Raw genomic sequence first — 18,920 nt, 5'->3', positions numbered from 1 at the left:
TTGTAGTCATGAAGGCAGACATGCAATAATACTAGGCAAATCCAGACATTTTTAAGGGGCACCGCAAAAATCGGATAATTATGTTGAAAGATCTAAGGGGGAAGGGCCGGGGTGAGACGGTAAAAACACATCTGGAATAAATATTTCTGGAATAGCTCAAAAAAAAAGGAGGGAGGAGTAGAAAGTGAGGGAGGAACCCGGGCTAGACGAATAGAGAGAGAAATAGGAATAGGGTTAAAAAAAAATGAAAAAGTCCAAAGGAGATGAGGACTCCGTCCCAAATAGCACCCTATTCCCTACAAAGTGCCTATGGTCCTGGTCAGAGCAGTGAACTATATAGGGTGCCATTTGGGATGCTACCAAGAACAAAGACAGTAAGTCATACATAAGCAGAGTCATGCGCTTAATTTCCTTAAGGAGGAGAGGAGGAGGGAAGAGGAGAGGGGGAGGAAAGAGGAGAGCTGTCTGAACGGAACATGTCCACACAGACAAACACTAATACACAAAAATATACGTGCACTCTCGCTCACATTCAGACACGCACACACACATGCTCTCTGGATAACAGCTTTGCTATAATCTAAACACACACAACGACCCAAAATACTCTCATAAATACACACACACACACACACACACCAGTTGTGCTACCCCCACACATTACAGCTAATCTACTAGAGTGACTCCATCTAGCATCTGTAGCCTTTTAAGAAACCATCCAAGTATGTAAATGCTACTTCTACTTATGCCTTCTGTCTTTGTCAAATGAACAAATTAAATGGGCTATTTCTGTTTAGAGGAGAAGCTGAATAAAAGCAGAGGACAAACTGAAGGAGGGGAAAAAGAGAGAGATGGAGAGAGCAATCAGGAGAAAGTAACAAGATGTCTTTAAGTCAACAGATGGTGAAAGGAGGGAGGGGGGGGGACTCCGGGGGGGGGGGGGGGGGGGGGGGGGGGGGGGAAAGGACCCAAAACAGAGGTATGGGTTGAGAAGGGCACGGTGTGTGTGTGTCAAAGTGAACAGGAGTTCAGTTACTTCCAATGGTCCAAATTTCTCACTCACATCACCAGTTCACAGGATTGTGGTAATCCCTTGTACACATGGACCCAGTGCCCTCCCAAAACCACAGGTTGTGTGTGTAGTGGTGATTCTTTATTTTCACAGGCCACCTGGTTATTCACTCATCATTTGATACAGGATCACTTTCTTATGGCGTCGACTCCAAGTTGAAACCACATCAAATTTTATTCCATTTTTCCCAAAGAACATGAGGGCCAAGAAGGCATGAGGCACTCAAGAGGATGTGACTATTTCAACCACAGAGGCCTTACATTCTAAGCCAGATAGCCAGCCAGAGGATCCAATGGTGTATCCTAGCGCTCTATACTTCCCATTCTTGTCCCTTGACACAGAATACCTACACTTACAGCCCTATGCTTTTAGAGGGGCTTTAACTGGTTTTACGTGCAGCTCTTGGATCAATTTGAACTGTTCCTGCTGATGGTTGATGCTAGAACTGGGGCAGGAAAATCTGATTCTAGATCAGTTTATCAAGACAATGTCGACCTGTAATACACAGATAACAAATGAACCCCTGCTACACAGAACCCAAAATAAACAACTTGGGGTTGAGTCAGTGAACCTGGTGGAGGAGACCGTCATCATCCTCTCGGAGAGAAATGGGTCCAAAACGAAATAAATATTCTCAAACTCGGAGCAGGAGAGGAGAACATTTTTCTTGCTGACGTTTCATTCTATTTCGGTCGGGCGGACTGAAATAAAAGTACATCTGAGTGCTGCTGCTCACTACTCTGCTGACCTGGGTTCAAACACTATTCAAAATCATTCTAATTTCCAAACCATTTCATCTCTGCTTGATTGAGCTTGCCTGACTTTAATGGACCAATTGAATAGCCCCAAATGTGTCAACCTGGCCCATCTGGCTCGCCGGGCTTGACTAGAGCAAAGGCACAAAGCATTTGAAAGATGTCAAATAGCTTTATCCCGGGTCTGCTGCTCTGTGCTCCTCCACCTACATTAATGTTGTAGTCCAGTCATTCATCCTGGCCGCTGTCACCCCAGGCGGGTCCCTATTAGGTTAGGGACCCGGGTCGTACACTGCGTGACAGACGCAGGGAGCTCTGCATACGGAATCAAATTGGATCCGACAACCTCGACATCTCCAAAATCTCGATTTGCGGTTCTTATTCTAATTCTAACCCATGCATTTTGGATCGCAGCCAACGTGAAATATGAAGGAGGTTTTCAAAGAGCTATGCAGCTGCAGGGTAAGAATATGAAATAGCAGCTTCATAAGTGTACGATTCAGATAAACCCATTTAGGTTAGAGCTTTTATTGTTATGACTGAACTAGATGAGATTAATGATAAGGACTTTTGTGACTTTAAAAATGTGTAAAACAGCACAAGCACACTACTCCCTATTAGGGAATAGGTACCAATAGTCAAAAGTAGAGCACTATGTAAGGAAATAAAGGTCACATTTGAGACACGCACATCAACTACAATAGTGTCTATGACAAAGTGTGCAATGGCTGACGGTCCTCTGTTGTGTGATGGTGGAAAGGGATGGCTTATCACCATTACCACCACATCCCATTCTACTGGCATTAACCAGAGGTCAGAGGTCATGACGTGGTGTGACGAGCAGCATGCCAAACATTCTGTGATAACACCCAGTAGAGGGAAAGACAATGAGAGAGGGAGAGAAAGAAAGACAGTGGAAATGTTGAGAGTAGGAGAATGAGATGAGTGAGACGTGTCCAGTTACTGGACTACTTAAGGAATAACCTCACATAATAACACAACACTTTCCATGATTCATCCTACCCATGGGGGAGAGGCTGGGAGGGGGTGAGGCCGGGGAGGGGAAAGATACCCATGGGGGAGAGGCCGGGAGGGGGTGAGGCCGGGGAAAGAAGTTAGATTTGGAGAAATGCAATCATGCATTTATGAAGTCATTTCTTGGAAAGCTTAGCGCCACTCTCGTTTAAGGAAGGAGTGTTCAATATCTCTTAACCTACTTTCAGCTGAAATATTAATGGAGGCATCAGGTCAGGGGAATAAGAACACAGCACCGGTACCACGTATTCACTAAGTGGAAAATTATTAACAGTACTCAATCTAATGTCGTAACAATGAACAGTCTGTATTATAAATAGTGTGGAAGCCTATTGATTACAATAGACAATAGGAATTTAAAGCAATGTCAATAAATGTACATCACCAGCTTTTGTAGCCAAAATATGATACTAAGCTCTACCGCCTGCATTATGCAGTGTGTGTGTGTGTGTGTGTGATTAATCCTTCCCCTGTAGATAGGGATCAGCGTGGTTCTAATGCCCCCTCCTGAATGAGCGGTGATCCCGTTAGCCTAGCGAAAAAAGCCTCTTTATTGCTGGTGATAGGGCAAATCTGCTCCCTACTACCAGGGAAGGGTGGAGGAGATCTACCAGGGAGGGGTATCTATGAGGGAGGGGTGGAGGGGGATTTACCAGGGAGGGGTGGAGGGAAATCTACGAGGGAGGGGTGGAGGGAAATCTACCAGGGAGGGGTGGAGGGAAATCTACCAGGGAGGGGTGGATGGGGAATCTACCAGGGAGTAGTGGGATCTACAAGGGAGGGGTGGATGGGGATCTATGAGGGAGGAGAGATCTACCAGGGAGGAGGTGGGGGTCTTAGACCAACCCGAAGACTTTCAATACCTTTTTAGGAGCCAAGTGACCATTGATCCATCCATCCATACCTCTCCCTCCCACACAAATGCAGACACATACTATCTTCCATCCATACTGTCTGTTTTAAGTGAATTAGACACTATAAGATTGTCTTTCAGCACCCCTGTAGGAGAGTATCGTGGTGGACTGCCTCTAAAGACAGTCTCCCCCACTATTACACGAGGGCAGCAAACTCGTCAATGCCCCTCCATTACCGCTACTTACAATGGCAGAGAGAAGGGCATTTTACCTTTGGATGGATCGGTTAACTTCCCGCTGCAACTTAATGCAACATGATACATTTAGTGCATCACGTGACATCCTGCCTATGTATTTCTCTAGAGATGTGGAAAATGTGGGCATTTGACAGCACTGAAAATTACTGGGTAGCCGGGTCAATTTGATTTGGTTTAAATAAATCTGCTGTAATGATACTGCCAGTTCCATCATTAAGTGGTAAATGTCACCGTCAAGTGCAATAGACTAAAGCATGTGGGTTTGACTTGTTACAGTAGAACTAAAGGACTAAATACACAACAGGCAGTGATTGTATCCCAGTCATAGAATGGGACGTCTTTGTTTAAGGTCCCCCACCCCAACCCCCAAAAATAACACACGCAAACATTTCACTCCCATTATAAACCAAATACTATTAACACCAAGACGCCAGACGAAGTACGACTGTTTTAGCATAACAAAGGTTACTTTTGTTTACATTCCTGCTATTTGAAAACATGCTTTTCTCAGTGATAGAGGCCAAATGCCGCTGCTTTCGACGGAGTATAATAATGTAACCGCTGGAGAAAGAGCATAGCCTGCATAACTAAGTAAACATGTTGTTGAATAGGCCTACACTACAATAACAAAGGACCTCTGAAGCATTGTATCGTTTCAGGAAAATGTCAGTTTTGTGTACACTTCAAAAGACATGGCAACATTGTAGCAGCCTCGTAGTCATCGATATTAATATTGCTTGCCGAGTCCGCGGAGAGCTAAAATGCAGATAGGATACTGTAAACTACTACTAGGCTATTGTGTGGGTCAACTCGTACACCGATCTCTCTCGCGCTCTCTGGCGACACGCTAATTAATCACACCAATAAATAGATGAAAATGGTCGGAAGATAATTAGCCTAGCGACCTCATTCGAGTGCTATATTAAATAGTTTGGGTTAGTATGGTGTTTCCTGTGTGGTTTTAATGTCTACGGTAGCGAATAATTAGGCTATTAGCAGCCTATCTGGCATGAAAACACCAGTTTGAGATCAAAGCTATCTATAACAGCGCTTTGCTTTGTGTTTTGGCTGTAAAGCATGCAAATGGGTGTATTAATTCGAAAAACAGAGCAATTCAAATGCCCACTCCTCTCTCGGTTCCTTCTCACCTGGCCGACCTCTGCGACTACTCCAGATGCGTCAATCCGGGGACGCTTGCACTCTGCCCCGGCCGATTCCACAAGAGCGGTCGACGTCTGCGCGTCAGATGCTGGGTCTCCTCGCTTCATTCCCCGGACAGCTACGCCAGAAGCCCCGGTCGAGTTGGGATGCACCCCGGCCATTGTGTCCTGGAGCTCTCGATCCCGGTCCATGATAGCCCGAGATACAGGCAGCATGATTGATGTTACGTCGGTCGACATTAACATTTAAAAACGCCTGATGTTCCCCGTCTAGTGCTAGAATTTTCACCTATCCTTTCTACCTTGGCTTCTGTCGAACTCTTTTCTGTGGTCAAAATTATGTTTGTAAGAAACCGATTGGGGTTTTATATAGTATGTCCCTGTTATGAAACCCTTGATATTAAAGATTGATCAGATGTGTATAATCTTATCAAGTAATTCGATATAATTACTTATTTCTTTAAAATTAGTTGCTCTTACTGCCATTGATACGATGCAGATTACAAATAAATTCTATACAAAATTAGTAGTTAACGTTAATTGTCATCGGTTCATAGCCTTGTGTTTAGGCCTAGCCTACTAACGTTAGTCATGTAACGTTAAAGCAATATTCAGTCTGCAGAAGGCCTAGGCTATTTCATTGTTTTATTAACCTAAGTAATTAGCTACACTGCTTAATGATACTGTGCCTGGAATAATATGCCCATTCACCGTTGACCCCTTATTTGTGCCAGAGACAGAAATATTTTATGAAAATACATCAACATCCTACCTCAAGCGCAGGACTAAAATCACTAAACATGTCTTCCCTGACTGCTATTGCCTTTTTCAGTCTACTCGCCAGACTTTTTCGCATGGAGAGAGGGTTATTGAAAGTCAAGCCTTAAGAACCATCTCCCCATGTTAGTCTTCCGTTCTGTGTTAGATGAATTCCCAAAACAAAAGACAACGGGGCTGCGGTATTTCCTTTACCGTCTTCCCTATATTTTTTTCCGTCCTTATCCCGGTGTATTCTTGCGGCGTGTACACTACAGAAAGGAAATTATCTTCCCTCCCCCTCTGTGCTCTCGTGTAGGTCCCTCCCTCGTTCCCCTTGGACGTGCGCCCTCCGATCTTCCGTTCTCTCCCTAAAAAAAACGCACACACTAGCATGGCAGCCACAACAACAAAAAACGTAGTGTGCCGCAGTGCTTACAAACAATTAAAATGGGGGGTATGAGAGGGCCATGTTCATTTCCACAGCATTTTGAACCTAGACTTCTTTAACCAGCGGAATATGAATGACGCATGATTCGCGTGCTCCTCCTTTAAAATAGACTAAAGGCCTACTAACCTATGCTGTAGAATAAAATAAACATCTCGAAGGTGACATTACTCAGATAAAATGTGTCATTGAGGTTATAACATGATTGTGCTCCTATTATTACACAACAGCCAGTTCAAGGTCTTCGGACCCCTCAACTACAAATCAAGAGCCTCAGGAGGGCATTCTCGATCCTGGTTTAGAGCTTGGCTGACACCCAGTGGTCAAAACTTATGATCTTCATGCGAATTAATGACTGTATGTATGTATAATATGGAAGAGGTCTGCTAACCTATATTCAAAAGCCATTTTAGACAGTAATCACATTGAATGCTATAATGTATGGAATAACATTGGATATCCAGAATGTTGATTCAGGCCGTTGTCTAGAACCGCCATAGGCGGAGTCAGTGTGAACGTAAACAATTGAGTACAGCACTGGAGGAGTCAGCTTCATGCCATCTAGACTAGACTGCCTGGGAGCAAGAAACACACAGTCTCCTTTTAAGGGGTTTTATTAGTGGTGAACGAGCAGCCTTGGGCCTGGAGATGAAAAGAGAGAGGGAGAGGAAAGAAGTTAGAATGGAAATGTATTAGTAAAGTTGAATCTGTTCCACTGACAAAGGGAAAATCGTACCAGTTAATCTTCCATGACTATTGCTTTCTGTCCATCTTTTCTCTGTGGAACAGAATCAGGAAATGCATTAGTCCTCTTAAATAATTAAAGTAGCCTTAATTACAAAACCATATTTTTGCTGTGTGGCACCACACGTCAGCCTTTTACTCAATTTCTGGGAATTAAATAATTATAATTTAAAAAAAATCACATGCGAGTTATGGATGCATCCCAAATGGTACCCTACTCCCTATATAGTGCACTACTTTTGACCAGGGCTCTGCCGTGTCCATATTGGCTGAACATTGTGACCGTGCGGTTCCTTACAGTCACTGGCCAAAGCATCCCGCTACACACAGGCTGCCGTCCAGCGGCGAACACACTTCAGTAGAACACATGAAGTAGATCTGAGGGAAGGAGAGCGAGAACAGAGGAAAAGGGAGGGTCAGATGAGAAGCGAGTCAGCCACACCTAGACAGAGCTGCTTTTACTGGCCTCTTTTTGCCTTTGGCTAGGTCTCAAGGCTCCTGTTGTTCATGGCCATTGATCATTTAAAAGGGCTAAATAGGTTAAATTAATGGAGGGAAACTGTCACGCACTGCCAGATCACTGAGAATGGAGCAAAGATAAACAGGGGAAGATGGCTACTTTAACTTAAGACAGCCATTGGCTCCAAGTTAAAAGCAGGGGAGCAGCCCTCACCTCTTCATGGTCCTCCAATGTCTGGGTCTGTCCAGAGGTGAGGAACTGGAAGGTGGAGATGGTGAACCTTCGTGTCTGGCCTTGGTGGAAGGGTGGGGGTGGAGGAGATGGGTGAGGCTTCTGAGAGGCCGGGTCCAGATGGTTAGGACATCTACGCAGAGGCGAGAATGTGGTTATTCAGCGCAACAAGAAAAACTCTGAAGATGCTTCCCTTTTCCTCCATCCCTGTGATCGTCTGCCCACTGACATGTGCAGTTTGTAAATGTTAAATAATATCATGTAAAATTACTTTAAATTGTACCCCAACATTTAGTGAGCTACAAAAGTATTGAAACAGTGACAAGTTTTGAAATTAAACAAGTCAATGACTGGAGGTTTCAGTGAAGACTGTCAGCTTTCATTTTTAGGGTATTTTCATCAATATCAGATGAAATGTTTAGAAATTACTGCACTTTTTGTATATTGTCTCCTAAAATGGGGGGGGGGGGGGGGGGGAGATTCACTTGTGTATTAAAAGTAGTCAGTTTAGTATTTACATCCCATATTCCTAGCACCCAATGATTACATCAAGCGTGTTACTTCAAACTTGTTGGATGCATTTGCTGTTTGTTTTGGTTGCGTTTCAGATTATTTTGTGCCCAATAGAAATGAATGGTAAATAATTTGTGTCATTTTGAAGTCACTTATTGTAATGGTTAGAAGTTTGCATGTCGTGGGCGTATGATATTTGTGCGTCTAACTTTATCACTTAGGATTCATTCAGGAATAGCCATAGCCATGGTAGCATCCACATTAATGTAGAAGTGTTAAGAAATATTATTATTATATATTATATTATTATTTACAATTAAAAAGTGTACATTATTTATCATTCATTTCTATTGGGCACAATATAATCTGAACAACCAAAACAGCAAATGCATCCAACAAGTTAAATGTAATCATTGGGTGCTAGGAATATGGGAGAAAATACTTAAACTGTTGACTACTTTAATACACATAAGTCAATTTGTCCTAATGTTTTTGGTCCCCTACAAAAGAAAAAAAAAAAAGGGGAGATTACATGCAAAACAAGTGCTGTAATTTCGAAACGGTTCACCCGATATGGATGAAAATAACCTCAAATTAAATCTGACAGTCTGCACATTAACCTCATAGTATCATTCCAAATCATAAATGCTGGATTACAGAACCTGAAAAAAAATTGAAAATACATTAAAAAAAAAGTTTCACTGTCCCAATACTTTGAGCTCACTATCGTAGTTGAACACAGACATGTAGGAGCCTAGAAGGTCAAAGGTAACCCTGCAGCGTACCCATTATAGAGGAGTACCCAGACAGTCTGTCCTGATCTGGGGTAGGCCACGCAGTAGTGTACCAGCAGGACCACTTTGTCATCTGGGGGGTTGAGCAGACGCACCTCAAGGTGTAAAGGTTTACCCAAGAGCATCTGCAGGGGCCGGTGGTACTGGGGGTAGAAGCTACTGTACTGCTCGTCTGGAGTGGAAGTGGGGGAAAGGGTGTTCATCCTTTCCAGGTGCTTGACAATGTTTCTTGGCATCCAAAGCAAATTGACATACTGTTAAAATGCTCTAAAAGTGATCTTTATACGTTTACATGCAAGACTGACCACTACCACTTGGAGTGTGGAGTTGGAGAAACCGACAGCAGCAAAATGGGTGAGATGTGTGAGCAACTAAAGCTGCGTACCTGTGGCAATCCTGAGCTGGACCCCCAACACACCCTGGGCCTGAATGGAGGGGCCAAACGAGGGGGTCTTGACCAGGAAGCCAACACTCACCACAGAGCCAGGAGTGTACTGGCACTCAACCAGCAGCCTAGGAGCAACAGGAAAACAGTAGATATGGAGGCCACAACTCAGAAACTTCATACGTTCCTACACTGAAAAAAATATAAACTCCATTCCTATGGAATACGTCAATAAGATAATGCATTGAATTATTGTTGTTCTCTCGTTTGACCGGAATGTGTTTTTCTTTGCCAAGTAACAGTGAAATGAACAGCCTGTGAACCCCAGTGGGGGTTTATATCTGACCTGATAGGAGAATCTCTGGTGATGGTCCCATAGTTGAGGGTGATTGACTGGACCGTGTTGATGATCTCCACCATGTAGATTACCGTTTGGCCAACCTCCTGTTCGAACAATAGGGTCCAGTTCAGTAGGGAGAAAACGTTTTCAAACTGAACTTGTCCAATTACAAACACAGATTGATGTTGAAAACTTGATTGCTGACATGCAAAACATTTTGGGACTGTATCAACTGTAGACTAATGAAATACCAAAACATAGTTTGACTGAATGTTCCTTTAAGCCCAGTGCCCTCCAGAGCACACAGATTCTGACATTTTCGAGAGCAATGTTAATGAAGTGCACCCATTCAGTAACCCATGAGGCTCAATGGAGTCCCAACCATTGCTAATCAATCCGACTTTAAAAAATTAACTCAAACTGTACAAGATTTTTTTTTAAAAGGGCCACTCACGTATCTGTGGGCTCCGCAGCCGCCCAGTGGGATCTTGAACAGGGCGTAGTCTGGAGTCACCCTCTGAGGGGCGCAGGTGGGGTTGCCAGCGGCAGTGAGCAAAGCAGGGGACAGAGGGGGGTCCGTGAGGGAGGCAGGCACCGAAAAGACAAAGTGGCGGTCCAATGTGCATTCTGGGAAAGAACACGTAAACACTCTGGGTTAGCTAAAGGTGGATCTAGAGTGGCATTCCCCAAGGTTTTGACTGATATTGGGACCCTATATATATCTCAAACAATAAAATGTATTGCAGGGGTGAATCTTAATGGTATTTTCTTGATTCCTCGTGTCCTCTTCCTGCATTGGAGAAGGTCAGGAACGGACAAAAGAATCAAGAAAATACAAATTGTGATTCATTTGGGGTTATACTTACCATCCATGGAGTAGTAGCAGGCAGAGGGCTTGGTGCTGTAGCAGCAGCCCAGAGAGAGACACTCTGCCTGGGATAGAGGGCGGCGGCCGCAGGGGAGGCGCTGGTCACTGGGAAGGTTACACTCTACAGGGGATACACAGGAAATGTCAATGGACAGGATTGACCAGTAATCTGAATGAGCTGGATATAACATCCTACATATCCCTTTATTTCCAGTCAGACAACACAGGACAGGTAAGGCTCAACGCTCGCTCACCATTAAAAACAAATTAAGCAATTTTAAAAAGATAGACGTTTCAGCCATTTTTGAATTTTTCTACCTTTATTTAACTAGGCAAGTCAGTTAAGAACAAATTCTTATTTTCAATGACGGCCTAGAAACAGTGGGTTAACTGCCTGTTCAGGGGCAGAAGGACAGATTTGTACCTTGTCAGCTCGGGGATTTGAACTTGCAACCTTCCGGTTATTAGTCCAACGCTCTAACCACTAGGCTACCCTGCCACCCCATTAAAGCAATCAGAATGAGGATAACCTGTTATGTTTCTACCTTGATGAGAAACAGGTATGGAAACTGGACAGGACAACTGGGCCTTTCCTTTTTGTCCATTCAACGTGGAGTAAATCACATCTATGCGGTGCTCTTTACCCTGTTAGGAACAAAGATAGGAGTCAGTTTAGCCTTTTAAACCATAATGAATGAGATTACACGGACTGGGAGGACCTGATCCTTGATCAGCACATAAAACACACCTGGACAGTCATGTGACAAGAGTTGAAGGAGAGGTTCAGGGTGATCATGCCATCCTTTCCCTTGCTTGCCACATACCCACAATGCTCTGGGGCATCCATCAGGCTCATCTCAATCCCTTCGATGTCTGAGAATGATTTGTAGCCATTATTGCACAATCACTAAGACATTTTGAAAATAAATGCCCATATTTTGTGTAACAAAGCCATTATTTACATTTAAGACAAAACTGCAGTTCTGGTGAAACATCGTATGGTACTGCACAAACACACATTTCCCCCCCACCCCAATAAACTGAAGAGAAAAAAAGCTTAGGTCCTCTCAACCACGTTAGAATTCAACTCATGCAGGGATGATGACAACCATATGCACCTGAAACACACACCATCCCCCAACAGACACACACACACTTACCCTTGACAACGACTCCAGATATGGGACCTGGGGGAAGCTCCACCCTCATGTGGCGAGCAGAGCAGAAGACGTGTGGCTTGGGGGGAGTGGGAGGCCTGGTGTGGGTCGTCGTTGGGAGGGTGGTGGTAGTGGTGTGGGGTGATGGGGTCCCAGTTGACGGGCAATGGAGCTCCAGAGATCTGTATTGCCCCAGGACTGTGTCCCAAAACTTCAGGGGGAGGGAGAGCTGGTGTGGGTTGAGGGCCTGGATGAAAAAAGGAAACGTTGGGTTTAACAGCCAAAACCAACAACTTCCACTTCAATGGGCCACATCAAAATAGCAAACGGAGGTCCATTTTCACAGCAAATACTGCGAAATGAAAACAGGGTTATAGTCACCAAGCAACAAATGGAAGAAAACTGACAAACAGGGAGGGACTATCTGAACCTGTCCAAAAAGGAACTCATTTTCCGTTGCGAAACGCTTTGCTTCATTTTCTACTCTGTGCAGTAATGAACACGTCCCAGATTTAAGTTCTGGGGGACTCACCATAGCCTGGCTGTGGCAGGCAGGGAGAGGGGAATGGAGGATCACTCCACCACCCTTACTCAACTGCAGGATGTATCTACAAGCCGCCGGGGCACTGGAGATAGACACCCAGCCATTCATCTGATCTGAAAAGAGCAATGCAATTCACATGCAAGTCAGTGAGCATTAATGTAATAAAAGTGAATCATGGGCCCGTGTTCTTCCTGATTGGGTCGTATGGTCAATTTAAACAGCAGCCCACGTCACAATTGGAGGATAGACGGGTCTAAAATCCGTTCCTTTATAGATACACAATGAAGCAATCAATGCAGCAGTTAGTACATCAAATAAGGGAAGGCCAATTGTGTTTCTGGACATCACAAACACCGACCATGTGGCGAGCAGAGGGACATTCTGACCTTTGACCTGGATGGAGTCCAGGAGAGCAGAGGGCAGCGACACCATCATCTGCCCAGCTAGACAGTGGAGGGAGGGCTGAGGGGAGAGCCCAGGAGAGAGGGAGGGCTGAGGGGGGAGAGTAGGGGTGAGGATGGACATCCAAGGAGTGAGAGTAGTAGTGGACGATATGGTCCTGGAGGAGGGTGAGGGGGTGGTTGGTGAGGTCTGGGGTGGTTGAGTAGCACCAGGCAGAGCTGCGCCTGTGGAGGGAAGGGCTGGGGTGGTCAGAGTGGGGCTGGGCGTCAGGTAGAGAGGATATGGGTGGTGTGGCACATCCACAGGATATGGATAATAGCTACAGATGGTATGGGCAGAGGGAGAGCAGGTGACTGGCTGAGGGTAGTGGTGGGGAGGGTAGACCGTGGACATTGTAGGGTCCTGAGTACCTGAAGGGAGAGTCTGGGGAGGACTAGCTGTGACAGGGCTAGGCCCTGGGGTAGGTGAAGGGTAGTAGATGGGTATGAAGGGATAATGGTGAGGACCAGAAGGGGGGTAGTAAGGACCATAGGGGTAATAGTATGGACCCACAGGCCATTTAGGAGGTTGGGTATAGGGATCAGGATTGGGGCTCCCAGTAGCAGACATGGGCTCTTCAGTAATCAGGGCCTGATTGGTCAAGTGGACCCCATATGGGTCATTTGGATCTGCAGGTGGTTTTGGAGGTTGGAAAACAGGTGATGAAGGTTTGGATCCAGAAGGGGGAGGAGGAGATCCGGTAACAATGGGGTAAGAACGACGTTCAAAGGCAGTAGGTGTTATAGGAAGAACAGGTTCAGTATCGAGAGGTGGAGGAGGTTGTTCGGTATAATATTTAGTAGAAGGTTTGGTATAAGCGGCGGAAGGAGGAGAAGGTTTGGTATAAGCGGCGAGAGGAGGAGGAGGTTTGGTATAAGCGGCAAGAGGAGGAGGTTTGGTATAAGCGGCGAGAGGAGGAGGAGGTTTGGTATAAGCGGCGGGATGCGGTGGTCGGATAGCTATAAGAGGAGTAGGATAAACAACAGAAGGACGGTGGACACCAGGGGCGATTTCATTATAATAGTAGAGCATGGGATCGTGGGTAGGGGGCGGGGAGAGGTAAAAGGAGTCACGGTGGTCTCCAGAGCCGTAGGGGTGATTCCCAGGCCCCATGGGGAAGAAGGGCTGCTGGTCTGGGTAACTCCCTGGGAGAAGCTGATGGGAGCCAGGGTATGGTTCGTGACCAGGGTGGAGGAGAGGGTGATAACCAGCTACACCGTAAGGGAAATGGTGAATTTGGGGATACATGCCATGAGGGAGGTGGTGGGGGAACGCAGGAAGTTGGGGCATCTGTTCCTGGGCTGGGGGTTGAGTATAAGGGGTGATGGGTGGAGAGGTAAGGGGAGGGCTGGTGGAGGGAGCAAAAGTCACAGGGTCAGGTATCTGCTGCTGTGGGTCACCAGGAGAGAAGGGTTGAGAAAATGGAGGGGAGGGAAAGAATGGAAATGGAGGAGGGTGGTGTGAGGGGCAGGAGAGGATGAAGTCCTGGCCGTCCAATAGGACCAGTCGATGAACTCCATTCTGGAAGAGGAAACATTTTATTCATATATAAGCTCAATTCAATGCTAGAGTGGACTCTAACTTAAACTGAATGATTGAGTATCAACTTCCTACAACTTACTCCGATGGTCACACATGGGGCTGTAAAGGGAACATAAAATATGATGTCTTCTGAGTGGGTCTCCACTTGGTAGGCACACTGTTCAGAGACAAACGGCACCCACTTGCCGTTCTCTGTTAGGGACAGAGAGAGAATGAATGAGTCATAATCCAAATGGGAACATGAGCAGAACAAGCCAACTCACCTATGACCTGTAGTGTGTGTATGACCTCCTCCCGTCCATGTATCTGGATGGCCATGCCAAAGTGGGAGCAGAGTACTGAGGGGACAGGGTTTGGGGGGACTGGGCAGATGATCTTCACAGGGCTGCCCCACCACAGCATGGGCAGGACATAACTACCATGCTGATAGGGGGCAGGGAGAGAGTGAGGGAAGAAGAGAGGGGAGAGACAGACAAAGAGCACAGACGGTGATTAATCGCATGTTCTAGTATGTACAAAAGCAGGGTGGATTGTAGCGTGAATGGACAGGAGGCAGTCTGACTGGAGGTTTCTAAGAGGAACAGAGCATCAAGGCTGAAATAACATTTTTGCAGCTACCTACAGTATTCACTTTGAGATGTTGATATTTTGGTTCATTAATATTAGTATTTTCAGAAGGTAAAAAAATCTATTTAAAATTATCTTCACTTTATCAAACTACAGTCAGCCTTCTAATTCATTTTAAGCACTTAAAATGGACAAAGGTCAATCATTTCAAATCTCTACTTTAAATTACACAATTTAAAAATCAATTTCATAGAGTGTTACAAACTGGACTATATTTAGTAACTTACTTTGAAGAGAAGATGGTGATTTGGTCTAAATAGGCATTTGGCAGTCTAATTTCAGTGTACTGTCTAACTGCCATTTCTCAAAAGTCAGACTACCCACACGCCAACTCACTTTTCTCAGCTTCACCGTAGGGATGGTGCCAGGTTTCCTCCAGGCATGCCGCTTGGCATTCAGGGAAAATAGGTCAATCCTTGGTTTCATCAGACCAGATAATCTTGCTTCTCAGGGTCCTTTAGGTGCCTTTTGGGAAACTCCAAGCGGGCTGTAATGTGCCTTTTACTGAGGAGTGGCATCTATCTAGTCACTTTACCATAAAGACCTGATTGGTGGAGTACTACAGAGATGGTTGTCCTTCTGGAAGTTTCTCCCATCTTCAGAGGAACTCTGGAGCTTTTTCAGAGAGACTATCGGGTTCTTGGTCACCTCCCTGACCAAGGCCCCTTCTCCCCCAGATCTGTGCCTTGACACAATCCTGTCTCGGAGCTCTACGGACAATTCCTTTGGTTTGGTTTGGTTTTTGCTCTGACATTAACTGTCAACTGTGGGACCTTATATAGACAGATGTGTGCCTTTCCAGATCATGTCCAATCAATTGAATTGATCACAGCACAGGTAGACACCAATTAAGTTGTAGAAACATCTTAAGGATGACCAATGGAACCAGGATGTACCGGAGCTCAATTTCGAGTCTCATAGCATCAGGTCTGAATACCAATGTTAATAAGATATTTTTAATACATTTGCCAAACCTGTTTTCGCTTTGCCATTATGGGGTACTGTGCGTAGATTGATGAGGAAATTTCTTACATTTAATCCATTTTAGAATAAGGCTGTACATAACAAAATGTGAGAAGTCAAGGGGTCTGAATACTTTCCAAATGCACTGTATATTCTCCAGGCTTACCCAGAGAGAAATTGGTGATATTAAAAAAATCATTTAAAATAATTTCTACATACATATTTAATTGGAAAATGGACAATCTGCTATGGACAGAATGTGCATTTTTAGGCTGACTTCAAGTTGTCCAGAAATGTATTTGCACGATATGCAAATATGTGCATGATATGCAAATACGTGCATATTTAATGACAACACATCATTAGCACATTTGAATACAAAAAAGGTATAGTTGAGTCTACAGTCAACTGGTGAAAGTGGATTGTGATATGATTGGGGGGGGTTTACCCTTTCTTTTGGGGGTGTGGGACTTGGCTTTAAGCAACCTGGGGAAAATATTCTACCTCCTGCATGATGTAGCAGCCATCGTATGGTGCCATCATCACCATCTCTCTCCAGGTAGTCTTCACATGGTAGCCACAGGACGGCGGCAGCTGGAACAGGGAGATGGGAGAGGCGCCCGCTGGAACGATAAACAGGGGCATATTCAATATTCAGGAACCTACCCGAATTTGTCCTATATAAACCTGTTTGCTTCTTAAAAACAGTAAATGGCTTCCATAATGAATACTTAAGGGCCAGGAGTTTCCAGACCACATGACCTTGCCAGGAATAACTCCTGCAAAACGTTTGCAACAGAATTAGTTTACTCTAGGAACCAAATGAATAGAAACTAGTTTATTGGAAAATATTCAGTTTGAAGTAAATGGTTTCCGTTGCAAAATGTTTTGCAACAGAATCTGCTAAATAAATACACTCCTGGCCCCAGACAACTAAACTAATGAGCCCATTTAATTATATTCCATAGCAAGTCAGTGATGCTTTCGCATTGTGGTAAAGTTATTTTAGAAATATTGGGTGGGTCTCCAACGCTTACCTCTATCCACCAGTAGATGTGTGTATCCTCGTCCAGATGCAGTGAGCATCATGAGGTTGTCATTACACTGGACCAGAGGCCTCATCGACAGCCATTCACTGGAGTGGGGGTTGTGGTCAGCTGATGGACCATAGACCTTCCCTTGAAAACCATGGCCTTCAAAACCTATTGGATAAAAGGAGAGATCTTTATCCATGGCCAAACACCAATTTAAAATGCATATACTACTGTTAAGATGTCCTAATATATGTGATATTAACCCACGACTGCTTGACCTCACGCAGTTCCAACTCCATCATCAAGTTTGCTGACGAAACGACAATAGTAAGCCTGATTACAAACATCGAAACAGCCGACAGGGAGGATGTTGGCACGGTCTGCATGGTGCCGAGTAAACAACCGCTCCGTCGACATCAGCAAAACAAAGGAGCGGGTTGTGGACTTCAGGAAACAGGCTGGGCACCGCCATGGAGACAGTAAAAAAAATAAAAAGTTTCTTGGGAAGGTGAAATGGTTAAACCACATAGACACCTCGGTTAAGAAGGCACGACAGCAACTCTTCAACCTCAGGATGCTGAAACCCCATTGAGAGCATACTGTCGGGCAGCGTAACAGCCTGGTACAGCAAGGTGCTACGCTCAGTCGAACCCACCATTGGGTGCACACTGTCTGACCTCCAGGACACCTACAACACCAGGTGTCGTAGGAAGGCCAAGGTGATACATCTGAGATCCCAGCCACCTGAGCCAAGGCCTGTTCTCCCTGCTTCCATCACTCAGACAAGGGCAGTACAAGAGCATCAAGGTAAAAACTGGTAGACCAACCTTTTGGTTCTACCCCCAGACCATCTGGCTGCTGAATAGTCACCTACCTGCTCCCCTGTCACTCTCCTTAAACATGTACTCTGCCAATTAACATTTACCATTGTTAGTGTTATGTATATATTTTATTTATATTCTTTATTGTTAAATTTAGATTTCACTTTGACCTGCATTGTAGGAACTCAGAGTTCAAGATTCACATTTACAGGGTTGCAGGTGTAATTACAGGGTACATGCGACTATAACACTTGAATCTAATAATAGAAAACAGGTTCACCTTTGAAGACTGCCTGATGTCCAGCATTGTAATCCAGAGATCTTTTCTGGACATTGAAACCATTACGCACATTCAAAGGCGCCCGCAAATCAGTTGACTTTAGATCAATGTTGGGTTGAATCGAATTATTTATGGAGTTCTCAGGAGCGTCAATGGACTCTGCACTCGGTTCTTGAATGCTGGAATTATTAACAGTAGGTCGAAGATTGCGCCGAAGAATGGCCAGTCCGCCAAGGTACTCAGATTTGTGCTTGGCGTCTTGTTTTGTGTTGATCCCCCGCTCTCTGTCAGCATTTGACGCCTTTTCATGATCCGCAATAAAACCATTGAGAACAAACTTTTCTACACTCAACGCACCACAGAACATCAAGTTAGAAAAAGCTACAGTTATTATACATAAAAACACAACTATGTTTCTCTTCTGTTCGGAAGACATCGCCAGATTGATGCTTCTGCGCATGTGCGCATAGAGGCCAACGCGCAGGTAAAATCAACTGCAGGGCAATAAATTAGGCCTAATTAGTGAGGACCAATCAGATGGCAGCTCGTTATGAAAAAGGCTGATTCCGTCTCAATTAACCTTATTACAACAAAACGTTGATAGGAATTTTCCAACAAATTTCTCAACATTTCCAAAAAGCTGTCGGTCCTTTTTGAAAAAACATGCAAGTCTAAGGCTGTGTCTACACTTGACCCTTACATGTGACTTCCGCTATCAGAATCGCAGTGGAGATTGAAGAATCCATTGAAAAGACATGTCTAGACACACAAAAGTCGCATTGTGTTCAAGGGGTCAGGGATGCATTGGCACTCCCTAGTAGGAGCAGTCCTCCATTGGA

At 44.8% G+C, this 18,920-nt stretch overlaps 2 protein-coding genes across 11 annotated transcripts in view; both read right to left on the bottom strand.

Moving 5' to 3' along the window:
* The window catches only part of LOC110493465 (RNA binding protein fox-1 homolog 2), a 39,198-nt gene extending 32,090 nt beyond the window's left edge, over nucleotides 1–7,108 (bottom strand). For 3 of the 8 annotated variants that reach the window (XR_005036872.1, XR_005036871.1, XM_021567756.2), the window contains exons 1-2: nucleotides 7,074–7,107; nucleotides 5,122–6,979 (exon numbers count right to left, since the gene is read on the bottom strand). Coding sequence is in view for 5 of the 8 variants with exons in the window: in XM_021567756.2 (XP_021423431.1) it covers nucleotides 5,122–5,379 (258 nt within the window). In the remaining 3 variants the exon portion in view is untranslated. Of the gene's footprint in view, nucleotides 1–5,121; nucleotides 6,980–7,073 lie in introns of all 8 variants that reach the window. The other 5 variants (XR_002469149.2, XM_021567753.2, XM_021567758.2 and 2 more) reach the window with 3 other exon arrangements.
* A 271-nt stretch (nucleotides 7,109–7,379) lies between these two features.
* On the bottom strand, nucleotides 7,380–18,587 carry LOC110493464. Of its 3 annotated transcripts, none has more exons than XR_005036870.1 (17): nucleotides 18,082–18,587; nucleotides 16,984–17,148; nucleotides 16,451–16,569; nucleotides 14,620–14,779; nucleotides 14,436–14,548; nucleotides 12,760–14,335; nucleotides 12,362–12,486; nucleotides 11,833–12,076; nucleotides 11,421–11,545; nucleotides 11,203–11,317; nucleotides 10,671–10,793; nucleotides 10,259–10,431; nucleotides 9,811–9,908; nucleotides 9,465–9,592; nucleotides 9,071–9,307; nucleotides 7,755–7,905; nucleotides 7,380–7,459 (listed from the first exon to the last, which is right to left on the bottom strand). XR_005036870.1 is itself a non-coding variant. In XM_036949376.1 (17 exons), the coding sequence occupies exons 1-17, from the start codon at nucleotides 18,539–18,541 to the stop codon at nucleotides 7,382–7,384; spliced, it is 4,134 nt and encodes a 1,377-aa protein (XP_036805271.1). In that variant the 5' UTR covers nucleotides 18,542–18,582; the 3' UTR covers nucleotides 7,380–7,381. The 3 variants fall into 3 exon arrangements, 2 of the variants coding, with proteins under 2 accessions (XP_036805271.1, XP_021423427.2); XM_036949376.1 differs by having other exon boundaries at nucleotides 9,071–9,251; nucleotides 18,082–18,582; XM_021567752.2 differs by having other exon boundaries at nucleotides 9,071–9,251; nucleotides 11,218–11,317; nucleotides 18,082–18,581.
* Nucleotides 18,588–18,920: the final 333 nt, after the last annotated feature.

The sequence above is a fragment of the Oncorhynchus mykiss genome, chromosome 17 (assembly GCF_013265735.2).
Source record: "Oncorhynchus mykiss isolate Arlee chromosome 17, USDA_OmykA_1.1, whole genome shotgun sequence".
NCBI lineage: Eukaryota > Metazoa > Chordata > Actinopteri > Salmoniformes > Salmonidae > Oncorhynchus > Oncorhynchus mykiss.
Note: the sequence above shows the minus strand (reverse complement) of the source record. Positions and strands in the feature narration are given on the sequence as shown.